The 14,662-nt window shown below is 43.7% G+C and overlaps 1 protein-coding gene across 4 annotated transcripts in view; it reads left to right on the top strand.

Annotated features, from left to right (window-relative positions):
• gdpd4a (glycerophosphodiester phosphodiesterase domain containing 4a) overlaps nt 1-14,662 on the top strand; it is a 97,705-nt gene that overhangs the window by 22,466 nt on the left and 60,577 nt on the right. For all 4 annotated transcript variants that reach the window (XM_060923463.1, XM_060923462.1, XM_060923464.1 and 1 more), the window contains 4 exons: nt 2,810-2,903; nt 4,044-4,103; nt 4,214-4,312; nt 4,457-4,550. In XM_060923463.1, the coding sequence (XP_060779446.1) occupies nt 2,810-2,903; nt 4,044-4,103; nt 4,214-4,312; nt 4,457-4,550 (347 nt within the window). The remainder of the gene's footprint in view (nt 1-2,809; nt 2,904-4,043; nt 4,104-4,213; nt 4,313-4,456; nt 4,551-14,662) is intronic.

Raw genomic sequence — 14,662 nt, 5'->3', positions numbered from 1 at the left:
GACCGGCACTACGTAGGCATGGGCTTGTGCAACCCCAGTGGCTGGGTATTTTTACCTAATCTGCATGTCTTTGATCTGTGGGGGAAACCAGAGCACCCAGAGGAAACCCACGCAGACACGGGGAGAACATGCAAACTCCACACAGAAAGGCCCCCATCAGCCGTGAGGTTCAAACCCAGAACCTTCTTGCTGTGAGGCAACAGTGCTAACCACTGCACCTTCTGACAATAATGATTCATTCTAATTTCTGGGGGAAATTAAAAAAAGTGCAGATATTCAAATTAGACACTGTAAATGTAAAGACAGTTTAGACAGGCAAAGTGACACAAAAACAGACTGTTTTTTGTCATTGAAACATATGGGGATGGGCGGGGTTACACATTATATTGCAGCCAGCCAACAAGGGCGGTAGACTTGTGGTTGCTTGCTTTTTCTCCCTTTTTTTTTCTCTTTCAAATTTTATTTTAATTTGGAAAAGCACAAATCCCACAGTGGTCATTTTACATAACATCAACATTACTGCAAGGCATTTAACTCGTTTACATCCAACACAAATACTGTGCAGCATGTTTGATAGCCATTTCACTGTAATTTTTCATTTCTTTTCTAACAGGTTTAATTATTTACAACTGAACATGGAAAGCTTTCACTTTTGATATTACAGGTTGGGGTGGGGGAGAAAGAAAAAAGTGAGCTGTTATGCAATTAAAAAAAAGGGGTGAAAGGGGAAACGGGGGAGAGAGAGAAACAGGTTACCTAATAGTCTCACTTAGCAATTCTGAAAAATCAACTGAACTCTGACATTATACTCAGTCCATCTAGTCCAGAGCCGATAAAATTTTTCTTTTTGGATCTTGAGAGAAAATGACAGACTTTCCATAATATAAATTTTGTGTAATGTTTCTATCCAAATCATCCATGGTGGGCAGCTCTGGCTTAAGCCATTTCCTTGTAACAGCTTTTTTTTTACTTGCAGCCAGAAGAATTTGTATCAGTTTCCTATCTTGAATGTTCTACCCTTCAAATGGTATGTCCCTGAAGTATACAAAAACACAACTAAAAGGAATGTTTATGCAAAATATATTATTAATATGTTTATATTTCCTGCCAATAAGGCACAATATTCTGGCACTTCCAAAAAATTTGGAAGTGGTTGGTGTCATTTACACAGTTTCCAACATGCTCCGCAGCTTCCTTTGATGTCGTTTTTGCAGTGGTGTAATGAAAAATCTTACTGCATTTTTCCAACAGAATTATCGCCATGTAATTGAACTAGTTGATTTACATTGTACTTGACAAATTCTTCTCCAACCCTCCTCAGAGATTTTAAAATTACCTTCCTTCTCCCATTTCTTTTTTATAGACGGAGCAGAATTGGACTGGGGAATAGTGTTGTACCTCTTAGAGGCAATCTTATCACATGCTGTGGATGTCGATAACAGTATTTTCATGATTCCTGTCTCTCCTGTTTCTAAAGCTGCCTTCAGGTTCTGGTTATGCTTTGCGCTTTGCTTTTTTGAGACCTTTTTTTTTTTTTTTTTTTCCCCACACAAATTGCGACTCATGAACATTGTGTGGTATGTTGCTGTATTTTATACACATGTATTTTTAGCGGGCGGCACGGTGGTGTAGTGGTTAGCGCTGTCGCCTCACAGCAAGAAGATCCTGGGTTCGAGCCCCGTGGCCGGCGAGGGCCTTTCTGTGTGGAGTTTGCATGTTCTCTCCGTGTCTGCGTGGGTTTCCTCCGGGTGCTCCGGTTTCCCCCACAGTCCAAAGACATGTAGGTTAGGTTAACTGGTGACTCTAAATTGACCATAGGTATGAATGGTTGTGTGTCTATGTGTCAGCCCTGTGATGACCTGGTGACTTGTCCAGGGTGTACCCCGCCTTTCGCCCGTAGTCAGTTGGGATAGGCTCCAGCTTGCCTGCAACCCTGTAGAAGGATAAAGCGGCTAGAGATAATGAGATGAGATGTATTTTTAGCAGCATGGCTCTTGCAGACAGCTGCAAAATAAGGCAAGGGTAGAGTGCACTTTGTGGTTTGTGTGCACTCCACTGTCCCTTTGTCAGAAACTGTGTATGTGCTCGAATAAATAATATGAATGTTATAAGTAAATATACTGGTTAATGTATACTGGTTCATGATGTATCATTTAAAAAAAAAACAATACAGCTTGCTTAACATATTACTACTGGGGTAGGTCATGATTATTTCATTAAACACAAGCAGAGTAGAATTACTCTTTATTCCTACATGTACATTACTTGAGTAAAATAAAGTGCTCAAAGTTTTAATTAGATGCATTTGCAAGGATATGCCAAGAGGAATGGGCAAAAATGTCCAGAAACAAGTGTGCCAAGCTCGTAGCTTCTTTCCCAAAATGCCTTGAAGCTGTAATTGCTGCGACAGGTGCATCAACCAAGTATTAGGCTAAGGGTGTGTACAGATATGTAACCCCTAAATAACCTATTTGTGTCAGTAAAATAAAATAGCATGTTTTCTAAAAACCTGTTTTCACTTCATAATTATTGGCGATTGTGTGTAGATGTTTGAGGCAAAAAATAAACTCTTATTGTAGAATAAGTCTGTAACGTAATAAAATGTGGAGAAGGTGAAAAGGGTGTGCAGACTTTCCAGCTTGACTCTACAGCAGATACAAAGAGGCTAAGTGAGCATGAAAAAGCTTTCAGTAGGCAAACTGAAAGTTTTAGCTGACAGTAAGAAGCTAATTGTGAAAATTCAGCAGGGGCTTTAAGTATTGTGATCCAATCTGCTCTAAATGAACTTCAGGATTTCCTCTGCCTTCAGGTTTAACTTTGGGAATATGGGCTTCTGGTTTCCCTGGTCAGTGGTGCTGCTGGTGGTGGCTGCGGTGCTTTTTACCTACATCGCCCTCCTGCTGGTGAGAGTGTAGAACTGCAGTACTAGATACCCTGCTATAACGAACTCCTTGGGGGACATCCAAATAGTTTGTTATACCAGAAAGTTTGTAATACTGAAATGGACCCATTTGTCACACCAAACATGTTGTATGCAAAATTTTAGTTATATTCTCCTCATCACAAATTTCTTCCGAGGCACTATCACAATTCATTGACTGAGTTAAAGAATCACAAATGGAGGCAATGATTTCTTAGTCTGTTATGGAAATGACAGAGGTTACTGGTGTATCATTGTCAATGTCTACACACTGATTTACTATGTTTTCTAAACCTTCACTATTCAGTTAATTCAGGTGTTGCAAATCACCGATGATGTCATTTGTCACGCTGCAGGGCTGGGTGGGGGGTATAAAACACTGCCGGTACGCTTTCACTAGGGGTTAAGTTTAACTGTATTAGTAGTCATTTTGTCCTTTTTATCAGTCCTTTGATCATCGTTCTTGATAATTGTTAGTGATCGACACCTAAGCTGGGCTAGTTAAGCCTTTGTTTTATGGCATTAACACGTATTGTATTGTTAACTTGCTTGCGGACTTGATTACTTAATTGTTTGTCTCTGGTGGGAAGAGGAACATATGGCTCAGTGTGTCATGTAAGCAGGCGAATGACAGCTATAATTGCAAGAAGAGTGTTTATTTACAAACAGGCAGGCAAACAGTTCAAAACATAAGACAAAGGCAGGGATGTGAAATGGGCGATGATCACATGAGGCACAAATGAAAGATAGCATCCAGATACACAAATCAAAACCAGAAAGGCAATACACAGATACAAGACTTGGTAATGTGAGACACTAGGTACAGTGCATATACTTTGCCAAGTCTGTGTGTTTAGAGAGTTCTTATAAGCATGTGCTGTGATTGTACTCTAACTTGGAACAGGTGCATAGTACTGTAATTAATGTGGAAGTGAAACTGTTTTTTTTTTTGAAGACTCCAACCTCATTGTTATTAAAGGCGGGAGACACAAACTTAGTTTGTTATATGCGTAAGTTTGTAGGAAAAAAGAGTTTATTATAGTGGGGTTACAGTGTATGAAATATGGTGGGTTTTTTTTGTTGTTGTTGTATTTAATTTAATTAACTTTACTCATTTACATAGGTCTTAGCGGTGTGTCTTCTCTCTGAGGGACAGAGACTTTATCTGCACTGGAGCCACAAAGTAAACAATTTCCCTCAACACATGTTAAAATAATAAATCAGCTTCAGTGTTAAATCTTAAGACCTGAATTGTTTGAGATCAGTGTTGAGCTCTTGTTTTCTGCTGTGCAGATTGGTATTCTGGTGACCTTGACATTCTCTGTCAGTGCCACAGCTGTGCTCTCGGATCTGTGGAGCAAAGAGTGGCACACCCTCCTCCTGTCCTTTCAGGTTGCTCAGTCTTAATCTGTCATTATTTTTGAATGGCATTTGAAATACACAGCAGTTTAAAAATAGCAATTCTACTAGTATAATTTTTTTTTTTTTGACCATCCATTTAGTGCTATTGCTGTTTATTATCGAAATTGTCCACAGGTCACAGCACCTTTTCTGCACGTGGGTGGAGTCTCGCTCATGGCTCTCCTGTCCTGGCCAATAGCCTTACACTTCTTTCGAATGAATAAGAGAGGTGAGTATTGCTAACTTCGCTAATTGTGGTTTACCAATTTAAAGCTTCTGATTTTACAGTCTCCGTGTCTTTAGAGAGTTCTGGTAGCTGGTTTTGTTAATCTGCAGCTAGAGGTGCATTTTTATAGACTTTACAAAACATCTGAACTAAACAGTTATAGAAGAAGACGACAAACTCAATGCCAGTGGTGTCAACAGGGAAGCTCTTGCCACCAACAAGTCTAGTCTTTCTTGTTACTAATTTGTATACCAGAATCGGGCGGATCCAGGAAAATGGGAAGGGGTGGCATCAACCCAGTAAGGCTGGGGGTCCAGGGGCTACCAGAAGATCCCGGAAGCTCTGCAGTTTTTAAATGCCTGGACATGCATTTTGAGTTGTCAGACACATGTTGTAAATTTAAATCTCTTAAATTACCATATCAAAAATGTTTTAAAAGTAGGAATTTTTAAAACCATGTTATTAGTCACTGAAAATGATATAGAGTTGTATGTATATGCGTAGAACATAATAACTGATATATGGTAATATTTATGAAAGTTGCATTGTCATATAATGCATTACCACATTACACACTACAGTGTGGTACACTAACCACAAAACACCTTACATCAATAAATTATTACTATTTTATCAACTGCAATCTGAGCTCCTGCTCAGGACATTCAATGTACATACAACCCCGATTCCAAAAAAGTTGGGATAAAGTACAAATTGTAAATAAAAACGGAATGCAGTAACTTACAAATCTCAAAAACTGATATTGTATTCCCAATAGAACATGGACAATATATCAAATGTCGAAAGTGAGACATTTTGAAATTTCATGCCAAATATTGGCTCATTTGAAATTTCATGACAACACATCTCAAAAAAGTTGGGACAGGGGAAATAAGAGGCTGGAAAAGTTAAAGGTACAAAAAAGGAACAGCTGGAGGACCAAATTGCAACTCATTAGGTCAATTGGCAATAGGTCATTAACGTGACTGGGTATAAAAAGAGCATCTTGGAGTGGCAGCGGCTCTCAGAAGTAAAGATGGGAAGAGGATCACCAATCCCCCCTAATTCTGTGCCGACAAATAGTGGAGCAATATCAGAAAGGAGTTTGACAGTGTAAAATTGCAAAGAGTTTGAACATATCATCATCTACAGTGCATAATATCATCAAGATTCAGAGAATCTGGAAGAATCTCTGTTCGTAAGGGTCAAGGCCAGAAAAACATACTGGGTGCCCGTGATCTTCGGGCCCTTAGACGGCACTGCATCACATACAGGCATGCTTCTGTATTGGAAATCACAAAATGGGCTCAGGAATATTTCCAGAGAACATTATCTGTGAACACAATTCACCGTGCCATCCGCCGTTGCCAGCTAAAACTCTATAGTTCAAAGAAGAAGCCGTATCTAAACATGATCCAGAAGCGCAGACATCTTCTCTGGGCCAAGGCTCATTTAAAATGGTCTGTGGAAAAGTGTTCTGTGGTCAGACGAATCAAAATTTGAAGTTCTTTATGGAAATCAGGGACGCCGTCTCATTTGGACTAAAGAGGAGAAGGACAACCCAAGTTGTTATCAGCGCTCAGTTCAGAAGCCTGCATCTCTGATGGTATGGGGTTGCATTAAGCTAGCCGCACACTACGCCGATTTTCAGCGTACCGAGCCAACTGAAGTCGCGAGTCAGGCGTAAAGACTAGTTTTCGATGGTACCGACTCATCTCACAGCCGATTCGAAAAACTAATTGGGAGCCAGACTGATCGGCGAGAGTCGCTAGCAATAGCCAATCATATCTTTCGCATATAACACGTGACATCATTAAACACAATTTCTAGCGCGAGAAATACGTGTTGGTAGCACCTGATGCAGGTATATACTGTAATTCCATAGACCGAAGCTTTATCCATAGACACAGTGGGCTGGAAAGCCACTCTGCTCAAGTTGTGTGGCTGAATTCCAAATCGCTTTAACTCCCCTATATAAGTGCACTATTTAAGGTTGGAAATAATAGCTCATGCAGCCTAGATAGTGCACTACATATTCCATGTTGTCATTTGTAATTCAGCCTGTAGCATCTTCAAGTGTTGGATTTAACAGTAACTATATCCAATAGCCAATCACAAAGCTATTAAGTTGTCACGTGATATTTAGCGCAATGTTTATGATGCTTAGTTCGCATAATCTCGTTTGGTGTCGTTTCAATCGCGACTGCACTCGTCAACAGTCGTGAGTTAGTCGGGGATATGTGCGTGCCCTGTCGGGAGTTGGCTCTGAAATGGGTCGGTTCGGTACCGCGTGGATCGGCGTAGTGTGCGGCTAGCATTAGTGCGTGTGGCATGGGCAGCTTGCACATCTGGAAAGACACCATCAATGCTGAAAGGTATATCCAGGTTCTAGAGCAACATGTGCTCCCATCCAGATGATGTCTCTTTCAGGGAAGACCTTGCATTTTCCAACATGACAATGCCAAACCACATACTGCATCAATTACATCATGGCTGCGTAGAAGAAGGGTCCGGGTACTGAACTGGCCAGCCTGCAGTCCAGATCTTTCACCCATAGAAAACATTTGGCGCATCATAAAACGGAAGATACGACAAAAAAGACCTAAGACAGTTGAGCAACTAGAATCCTACATTAGACAAGAATGGGTTAACATTCCTATCCCTAAACTTGAGCAACTTGTCTCCTCAGTCCCCAGACGTTTACAGACTGTTGTAAAGAGAAAAGGGGATGTCTCACATGGCCTTGTCCCAACTTTGAGATGTGTTGTTGTCATGAAATTTAAAATCGGCTAATTTTTCTCTTTAAATGATACATTTTCTCAGTTTAAACATTTGATATGTCCTCTATGTTCTATTCTGAATAAAATATGGAATTTTGAAACTTCCACATCATTGCATTCTGTTTTTATTTACAATTTGTAGTTTGTCCCAACTTTTTTGGAATCGGGGTTGTATAAGACAGTGAATATACCGTACCCAGGTAAACTGAGGCAAGTGGCCACTTAAGACAGAGCTTAATACCAAGATAACTATAAACAAAGACTAAGAGTCGCATGTCTATAACACAAAGTCAGTAACTGCAGTCTGAGCTCCTGAGTCTAATAGAGATAACTATACAATGATTACGTGAGTTGCATGTGAACAAGTCTTATAAATAAGTCTTAGTTCCCAAGACTCAGGGGATTTCAAGCAGATTTTCTTCAGAGCCATTGCAAAAATCAACATCTCTCACAGACCTATCCAGCCACTGTCGTAAAAATCAAAGTGAGGTTCACCCCCAAATGGCATGTGTACCATGTACGGTACATGCGCACAGTAGCAAGTACAGGGATACCCTGTGAATGAATACGAGCAGTAGCCGGACAGCAGACCCGTGTATGTATGTATGTATGTATGTAGTAAGCCTGCAGCAGCATCTTATTTTGACTTTTGAACATGCGTGTTAATGCATGAAAGAATGGCGCACACCCTCTACATGTAGTCTACAGTGCAGTCCGGGAATGCAGTATGTTATGTAGATGCACGAAGTTCCTGTGCCCTGTTAAACTCCAACACGACTCGCCCACTGCCTTCGTGTCACAAGCCAAAAAACCTAAGCTCAGACCTACTATTAAATATAAATTTCTACCATAAAGCCTTCAGCTCAATCCCACATATTTATTTATAAAACCCTATTAATTAATTAAAAAAAAAATGGCGGGCATGTCTCGGTATCTGCAACAAAAATTTTTTTTTTTTGACGACACGGAGGCGCATGTTGGGTGCGCCTCCCTTTATATCCACACCAGAGAATTACCCTTGACCCTGTTAGATTTCGTACTTGGTATGCTGTCCAAAATTGACTGAATTATTGTCTTTAAAGCAGTCAGTCAAATTTGGAGGGCACACAAAATATGAAATACCAAGGAGTTACTTTGGACCCCTCTTTGAGCTGGAATGATCACATTTACTACATGTGCTTGAAAATCAGCAAGAGGGTAGGGATATTGGGACGTTTAAGAAAATACATTGGTACTAAGACCAAGATGATCTTTAATACCTTGGTTTCACCTCTCTTCAAGTACTGTGATGTGGTCTGGTTGAATGCAGATGTGACTATATTGGAAAGGCTCTATCGTTTGCAGAAGAGGTGCATGTTTGATACTCAAGCAGAAAATTAGGGATGAACGTTCTGAAGTCCTTTTCAGAAAGCTAAATTGGGTTCCTGTTGTTGAAAGATGAAAATTTAACAAAATGTCTGATGGTGTACAAATGTATGAACGGACTTCTACCAGAATATCTACGTAAAATTTGTTAAACTCCTATGCCCATAATTATAAACACAAGAACATAGAACAATATTCATATCTTGAAAATGAATCAAAATCAGGACACAGGACTTTTGCTTTTTCAACTGCCATGTTATATAATTCTCTGCCCATTTAAGTTAAAAACTCTTGAGACTACTAAGAAATTTAGAACTAAATATTGGAAACACCCCATCTTTAAATCTTGGATTTGATAAACTGGTCTCCTAATGAAATTGACATAATTTCTGGGTTCAGGGGAACCCACCTGTCCTGCCGGAACATCTGTGGAGGATATTGAAGATCTCTACCTATTCGGAACCATGATTACCAGACTTTTGCTGATTGGATTAGGCATTGTCCTGGGATATCAAGGAAATCAGACAACGGTGACAGCTGTTCAAAGCCCCACAAAGCTGCCCGATATGATTGAAGCGGTGGGCAAAGCTGTCGGCACTCAGACTGTGGGAGAACTTGAACCACAACATGGTTGTCATCTTGGAGACGCTTTCGGCTTTGCAAGGAATAAGTATTTCGGAGACCAAATGGAATTGAATTGAACAGAATGGACGAAATGGACAGATATGGACAAGTGGTGTGGACGTGTAAAGACTGCGTCTGTTCGAAAGACCAGACAATCTCTATTTTATTGACATTCGGCTCCCTGAACAGCACCGGCCTCGATCAAGGCCGTTGCTGGGGCAGCGTTTCCCCCAGAAGGTCACTGCTGGGAGACACTCTCTTGCATTCTTCGCATTCCTTTCCCAATTTTCCGCGGTCGCCGTTTTTCACCCCCAGTGTGACAAGCGGGTGCGTGACCGGCGCCGCTTGCATAGCTGCAGGAGCGGACGGCTGCTTGCTTGCGCTGGGTTACCTCTACCTCCCCCCCCCCCCCCTCAAGTCCCATGTTTTAAAGTGTACTTGTGTTATTGTGTGCTTGTGCAGAGGTTTTTAAATGCTCCCACACTGTACTCCTGATAGGAGCATAGTGGGGGGGGTGTTCTTTTTTCCTCATCTTTCCTCATGTTACTACTGTGTTTTTTGTTTTCTTTTATCCCTGTCTTCCTGTCCTGTTTCCCCTCTGTAAGGACAGGTTGATGGTCAATTTCACTGGTAACAGTGACAATAAAGGGTTCATTCATTCATTAACATTGTGGAGGGGTTTGAGTGCCTCACTGATTCTAGGAGCTATGTTGTTGGGGGCATTTACCCTTGGTAGGGTCTCCCAAGGCAAACAGGTCCTAGATGAGAGGTCAAAGAGCAGTTCTGAAGATCCTTATGAGAGAAACAGCAAGGATCCGAGTGCCCTCACCTGGACCAGGGATACTGGGGCCCCACCCTGGAGCCAGGCCTGGGGGAGGGGCTCGTCGGCGAGCACCTGGTGGCTGGGCCTATGTCCGTGGGGCTCAGCTGGGCCTAGCCCAAATGAGCAACACAGAACCACTCTCTTGTGGACCCACCACCCACAGTAGGTGCCGTAAGGGTCCGGTGCATTGTGGCTCAGGTGGCAGCCAAAGGCAGAGCCCCTGGCATACTGATCCCCGACTGACAAAACTGGCTTTTGGGACATGGAATATCACCTCTCTGGTGGGGAAGGAGCCTGAGCTTGTGCATGAGGTTGAGAGGTACCGACTAAATATAGTTGGGCTGACCTCAACACATAGCTTGGGCTCTGGAACCAATTTTCTGGAGAGGGGTTGGACTCTGTTCCATGGTGGAGTTGCCAAGGGTGAGTGGTGCCAGGCAGGGGTGGGGCTATTGGTAGCCCCCCAGTTCGGCACACTAACCTCAGAGTTCTCCCCAGTAAACGAGAGGGTCGTTTCCCTGCGCCTTCAGGTCGGGGAACGGTCTCTGCCTGTCATTTGCGCTGATGCGCTAAATGGTAGTTCAGAGTATCCAGCCTTCTTGGAGTCCTTGAGTGGGGTACTAGACAGTGCACCACAAGGGGACTCCATTGTTTTACTGGGAGATTTCAATGCTCATGTGGGCAATGACTGAGACCTGGAGGGGTGTGATTGGTAGGAACGGCCTGCCTGATCTGAACCCAAGAGGTGTTCTGTTGTTGGACTTCTGTGCCATGCACGGTTTGGCCACAAAACACCATGTTTGAGCATATGGGTGTCCATAAGTACACGTGGCATGAGGACCACCCTAGGCCGTAGATTGATTGTAGTCGATTTCATCTGATCTGTGACCGTATGTCTTGGACACTCAGGTGAAAAGAGGAGCAGAGCTGTCAACTGATCACTACCTGGTGGCAAGCTGGATCAGATGGCGGAGGAGGAGGCTGGATAGACCTGGTAGGCCCAAACGTGTAGTGAGGGTATGCTGGAAATGTCTGGTGGAGGCTCCTGTCCGTCGGATCTTCAACTGCCACCTCTGGCAGAGCTTCAGTTGCATACTGGGGGAGGATGGGGACATTGAGTTCAAGTGAACCATGTTCCATACCTCCATTGATGAGGTGGCTGTGTGGAGCTGTGGCTGCAAGGTTGTTGGTGCCTATCATGGTGGACACCTGCAGTGAGGGGAGCCATCAAGCTGAAGAAGGAGTCTTATCAGACTTGGTTAGCCTGTGGGTCTCCAGAGGCAGCTGACAGATACTGATGGGCCAAGTGGAACGCAGCTCTGGTGGTCGCTGAAGCAAAACTCTGATGTGGGAGGAGTTTGGTGAGGCCATTAAAGTGACTTTCGGTCAGCCTCGAAGAGATTCTGGCAAACCATCCAGCAGCTTAGGAAGGGGAAGCAGTGCTCTGTCCCGACTGTTTACGGTGGGGATGGAGTGCTGTTGACCTCAACTGGGGACATCGTCCGGTGGTGGAAGGAATACTTCGAGGATCTCCTCAATCCCACCTTCATGTCATCTGAGGAGGACGCAGAGTAGAGGTCTGCGCGGGACAGAATTTTCAGTCCCACTCCCGCATTGTGCAGTCCTGCTCCCGCAAAGAATTATGATTTTTCAGTCCCGCTCCCGCCCGCAAATCCCACATGATGCAGACGTTCGCGTTATTTCTCACGAAAGTTCTTGTCATTGGCTTGGGGAATTAAACATGCTGAGCTTAGCTGAGCTCTCCACTGACCGATCCTTCACCTAGCGCACGGTGCGAGGGCGCACGCAGCGAGGCATGCACAGCTGAGGCTTTCCAGAGATGCCCATTGTGAGCTTCACTAGAGGAGCTCTGCTCTTCTGCCATGATCAGAGATCTCAAACATGGAAGAGCGGAAAGGAATTGGAAACGTATGCGAGATTAGACCACATCCGCAAATTTAGGCATCTTAAAATGTTTTTATTAATGCCAAATAAAATATCCAGCACAAATTATATGATGGACATACAGTAAATTAATAATTTATAAATTTTAAACACGTTTTTAGTTAGCAGGACTGCAGCTTATCACCTCTCCCACCTGCTCCCGCATTGTGCACTCCCCCTCCCGCCCGCGCCCGCAATGAGCTTTCAAAATTTGTCCCGCACCGCACTGTTTTGCGTCGGGTCCTGCGGGAGTGCAGAGCTCTAACGCAGAGCCTGAGGGTGCTTGGGAGGACTTGCCCATCACAGGGGCTGAGGTTGCCGAGGTGGTTAAAAACCTCCTCAGTGGCCGGGCTCTGAGATTTGTCCCAAGTTCCTGAAGTCGCTGGATGTTGTTGGGCTGTCTTGGCTGACACGCCTCTTCAACATTGCGTGGAGGTCAGGGACAGTGCCTCTGGATTGGCAGACTGAGGTGGCGGTTCAACTATAGGGGGATCACACTTCTCAGCCTCCCCAGGAAAGCCTATGCTGGGGTGCTGGAGAGGAGAGTCCGGTCAATAGTTGAACCTCAGATTCAGGAGGAACAATGCGGTTTTCGTCCTGGTCGTGAAACAATGGACCAGCTCTTTACCCTTGCAAGGGTACTGGAGGGTGCATGGGACCCAACCGGTCTACATGTGTTTTGTGGACCTGGAGAAGGCTTACGACCATGGTGCCCTGTGTGGGGTGCTTCAGGAGTATGGGGTTCAGGGCCCACTGCTGCGGGCCATTCGAACTCTGTATGACCAGAGTAGGAGTTTGGTTTGCATTGCTGGCAGTAAGTCAGACTTGTTCCCAGTGCATGTGGGACTCCACCAGCGCTGCCCTCAACTGTCACCAGTTCTGTTCATAACTTTTTATGGACAGAATTTCTAGGCGTAGCCAAGGGATGGAGGGTAGGGTTATGACTGTGAAAGTGTTTTCAAAATTTCTACTTTCCTGATGTTGCATTTGGTGAACTTTTACTCATACTTTTTTGAAGTTATTTTTATTGGGTCATGCAAAAACCTCCCGCACCCAACATCACCTCATTTTTGATAAATACATTGCCCAAGCGCGAGAATCCTGGATGGAGGGATGATTTCAAGTTCCTCTTTGAACTCTGTGAAGCATACAAGTTTTACCAAAAAGAAGTAAAATGGCCTCAAATCAAATGGTGCAAACTGCCTTCACTTCACAGTGCCAGATGGAATTCAAGAGGAATTTTTGCATTAATTGCCTTTTTCCTCCTTTCCAAGTGGAGAGAACTTGAAACTCATTTGCAATTTCCTTGCAACCACATGGGCACAGGTCTGGTTTTCTAATCAGCACTATTCACAGAATGTTTACGATGACCTGCTCTCAGCCATCTCAGAACTTAAGTGTTCCAAAGCTGTGAAATGCTTCACCACTCATTGGGTAAAGGAACCTTCACTGCTTGTGCCTCGCTCCAATATAGTGGCTGAGCGAGGTGTAAAGCTGATGGAGCAGATCCACACCACTTGCAAAACTGACAAATATCTGAACAGTAAATTTATCGACAGTAATTCAGACATTTGAAACCCTTTGCTGCAGATCTTCAATAATATATTATTTCTAACTTCTGCCAATGTACTGGTTCATTTTGAAAATATATTTGGTTTACAGATGATTCTATGACTTAATTTGCTGTTTTAGCAATGTGAGGCTTTTGTGGGGTTTGCGGGCATCATTTTTCGTTGTTTAAATAGTAAATCACTTAAGGTGTGGGAGGTTTTTTCAATGCATGAACAAAAAAAAAAAGGTTATTTTTGTGAGTTTTAGGCTAAAGTTCATCATTTAAACCCACAGGCTTAAAAATTAAAATTAGTCATAACCTTAATGGAGGGTGTCCAGTTTGGTGGCATCAGGATCATGTCTCTGCTTTTTGTGGATGATGTGGTCCTGTTGGCTTCATCAATCTGTGACCTACAGCATGCGCTAGGACAGTTTGCAGCCGAGTTTGAAGCGGCCGGGATGAGGATCAGCACCTCCAAGTCTGTGGCCATGGTGCTTAGCTGGAAATGGGTGGAGTGCCTACTTCGGTTCAGGGGGAGTTGCTACCTCAAATGGAGGGGTTTAAGTATCTCAAGGTCTTGTTCACAAGTGAGGGTAGGGGGGGAGACAGGGTGAGAAGCTTCATCATTTGGGAGAGGCTCAGAGTAGAACCGCTGCTCCTCCACATCAAAAGGAGTCAGTTGAGGTGGTTCGGACACCTTGTTAGGATGCCCCCTGGATGCCTCCCAGGGGAGGTTCTCTGAACATGCTCCACCGGGAGGAGACCACGGTGCAGACTCAGGACGTGCTGGAGAGGTTACATTTCTCAACTGGCCTGGGAACGTCTTGGTATTCCCTCGGAAGAGCTGGTGGAGGTGGTCGGGGAGAGGCTGCTCCGCTTAGGCTGCTACCCCTGTGACCCAGACCCGAATAAGCAGCAGAAAATGGATGGATGGATATTGGAAACACTTTTCTGGTATTTAAATATTTTTATAAACAGAATACAAATGTGTGGCAGTGGGGGCGTGGTCAAGCATCGGTCTGTGACG

This window comes from Neoarius graeffei, chromosome 6, assembly GCF_027579695.1.
Source record: "Neoarius graeffei isolate fNeoGra1 chromosome 6, fNeoGra1.pri, whole genome shotgun sequence".
Classification (NCBI taxonomy): domain Eukaryota; kingdom Metazoa; phylum Chordata; class Actinopteri; order Siluriformes; family Ariidae; genus Neoarius; species Neoarius graeffei.
The sequence above is the reverse complement of the archived record's forward strand: the minus strand, read 5'-3'. Positions and strand labels throughout refer to the sequence as shown.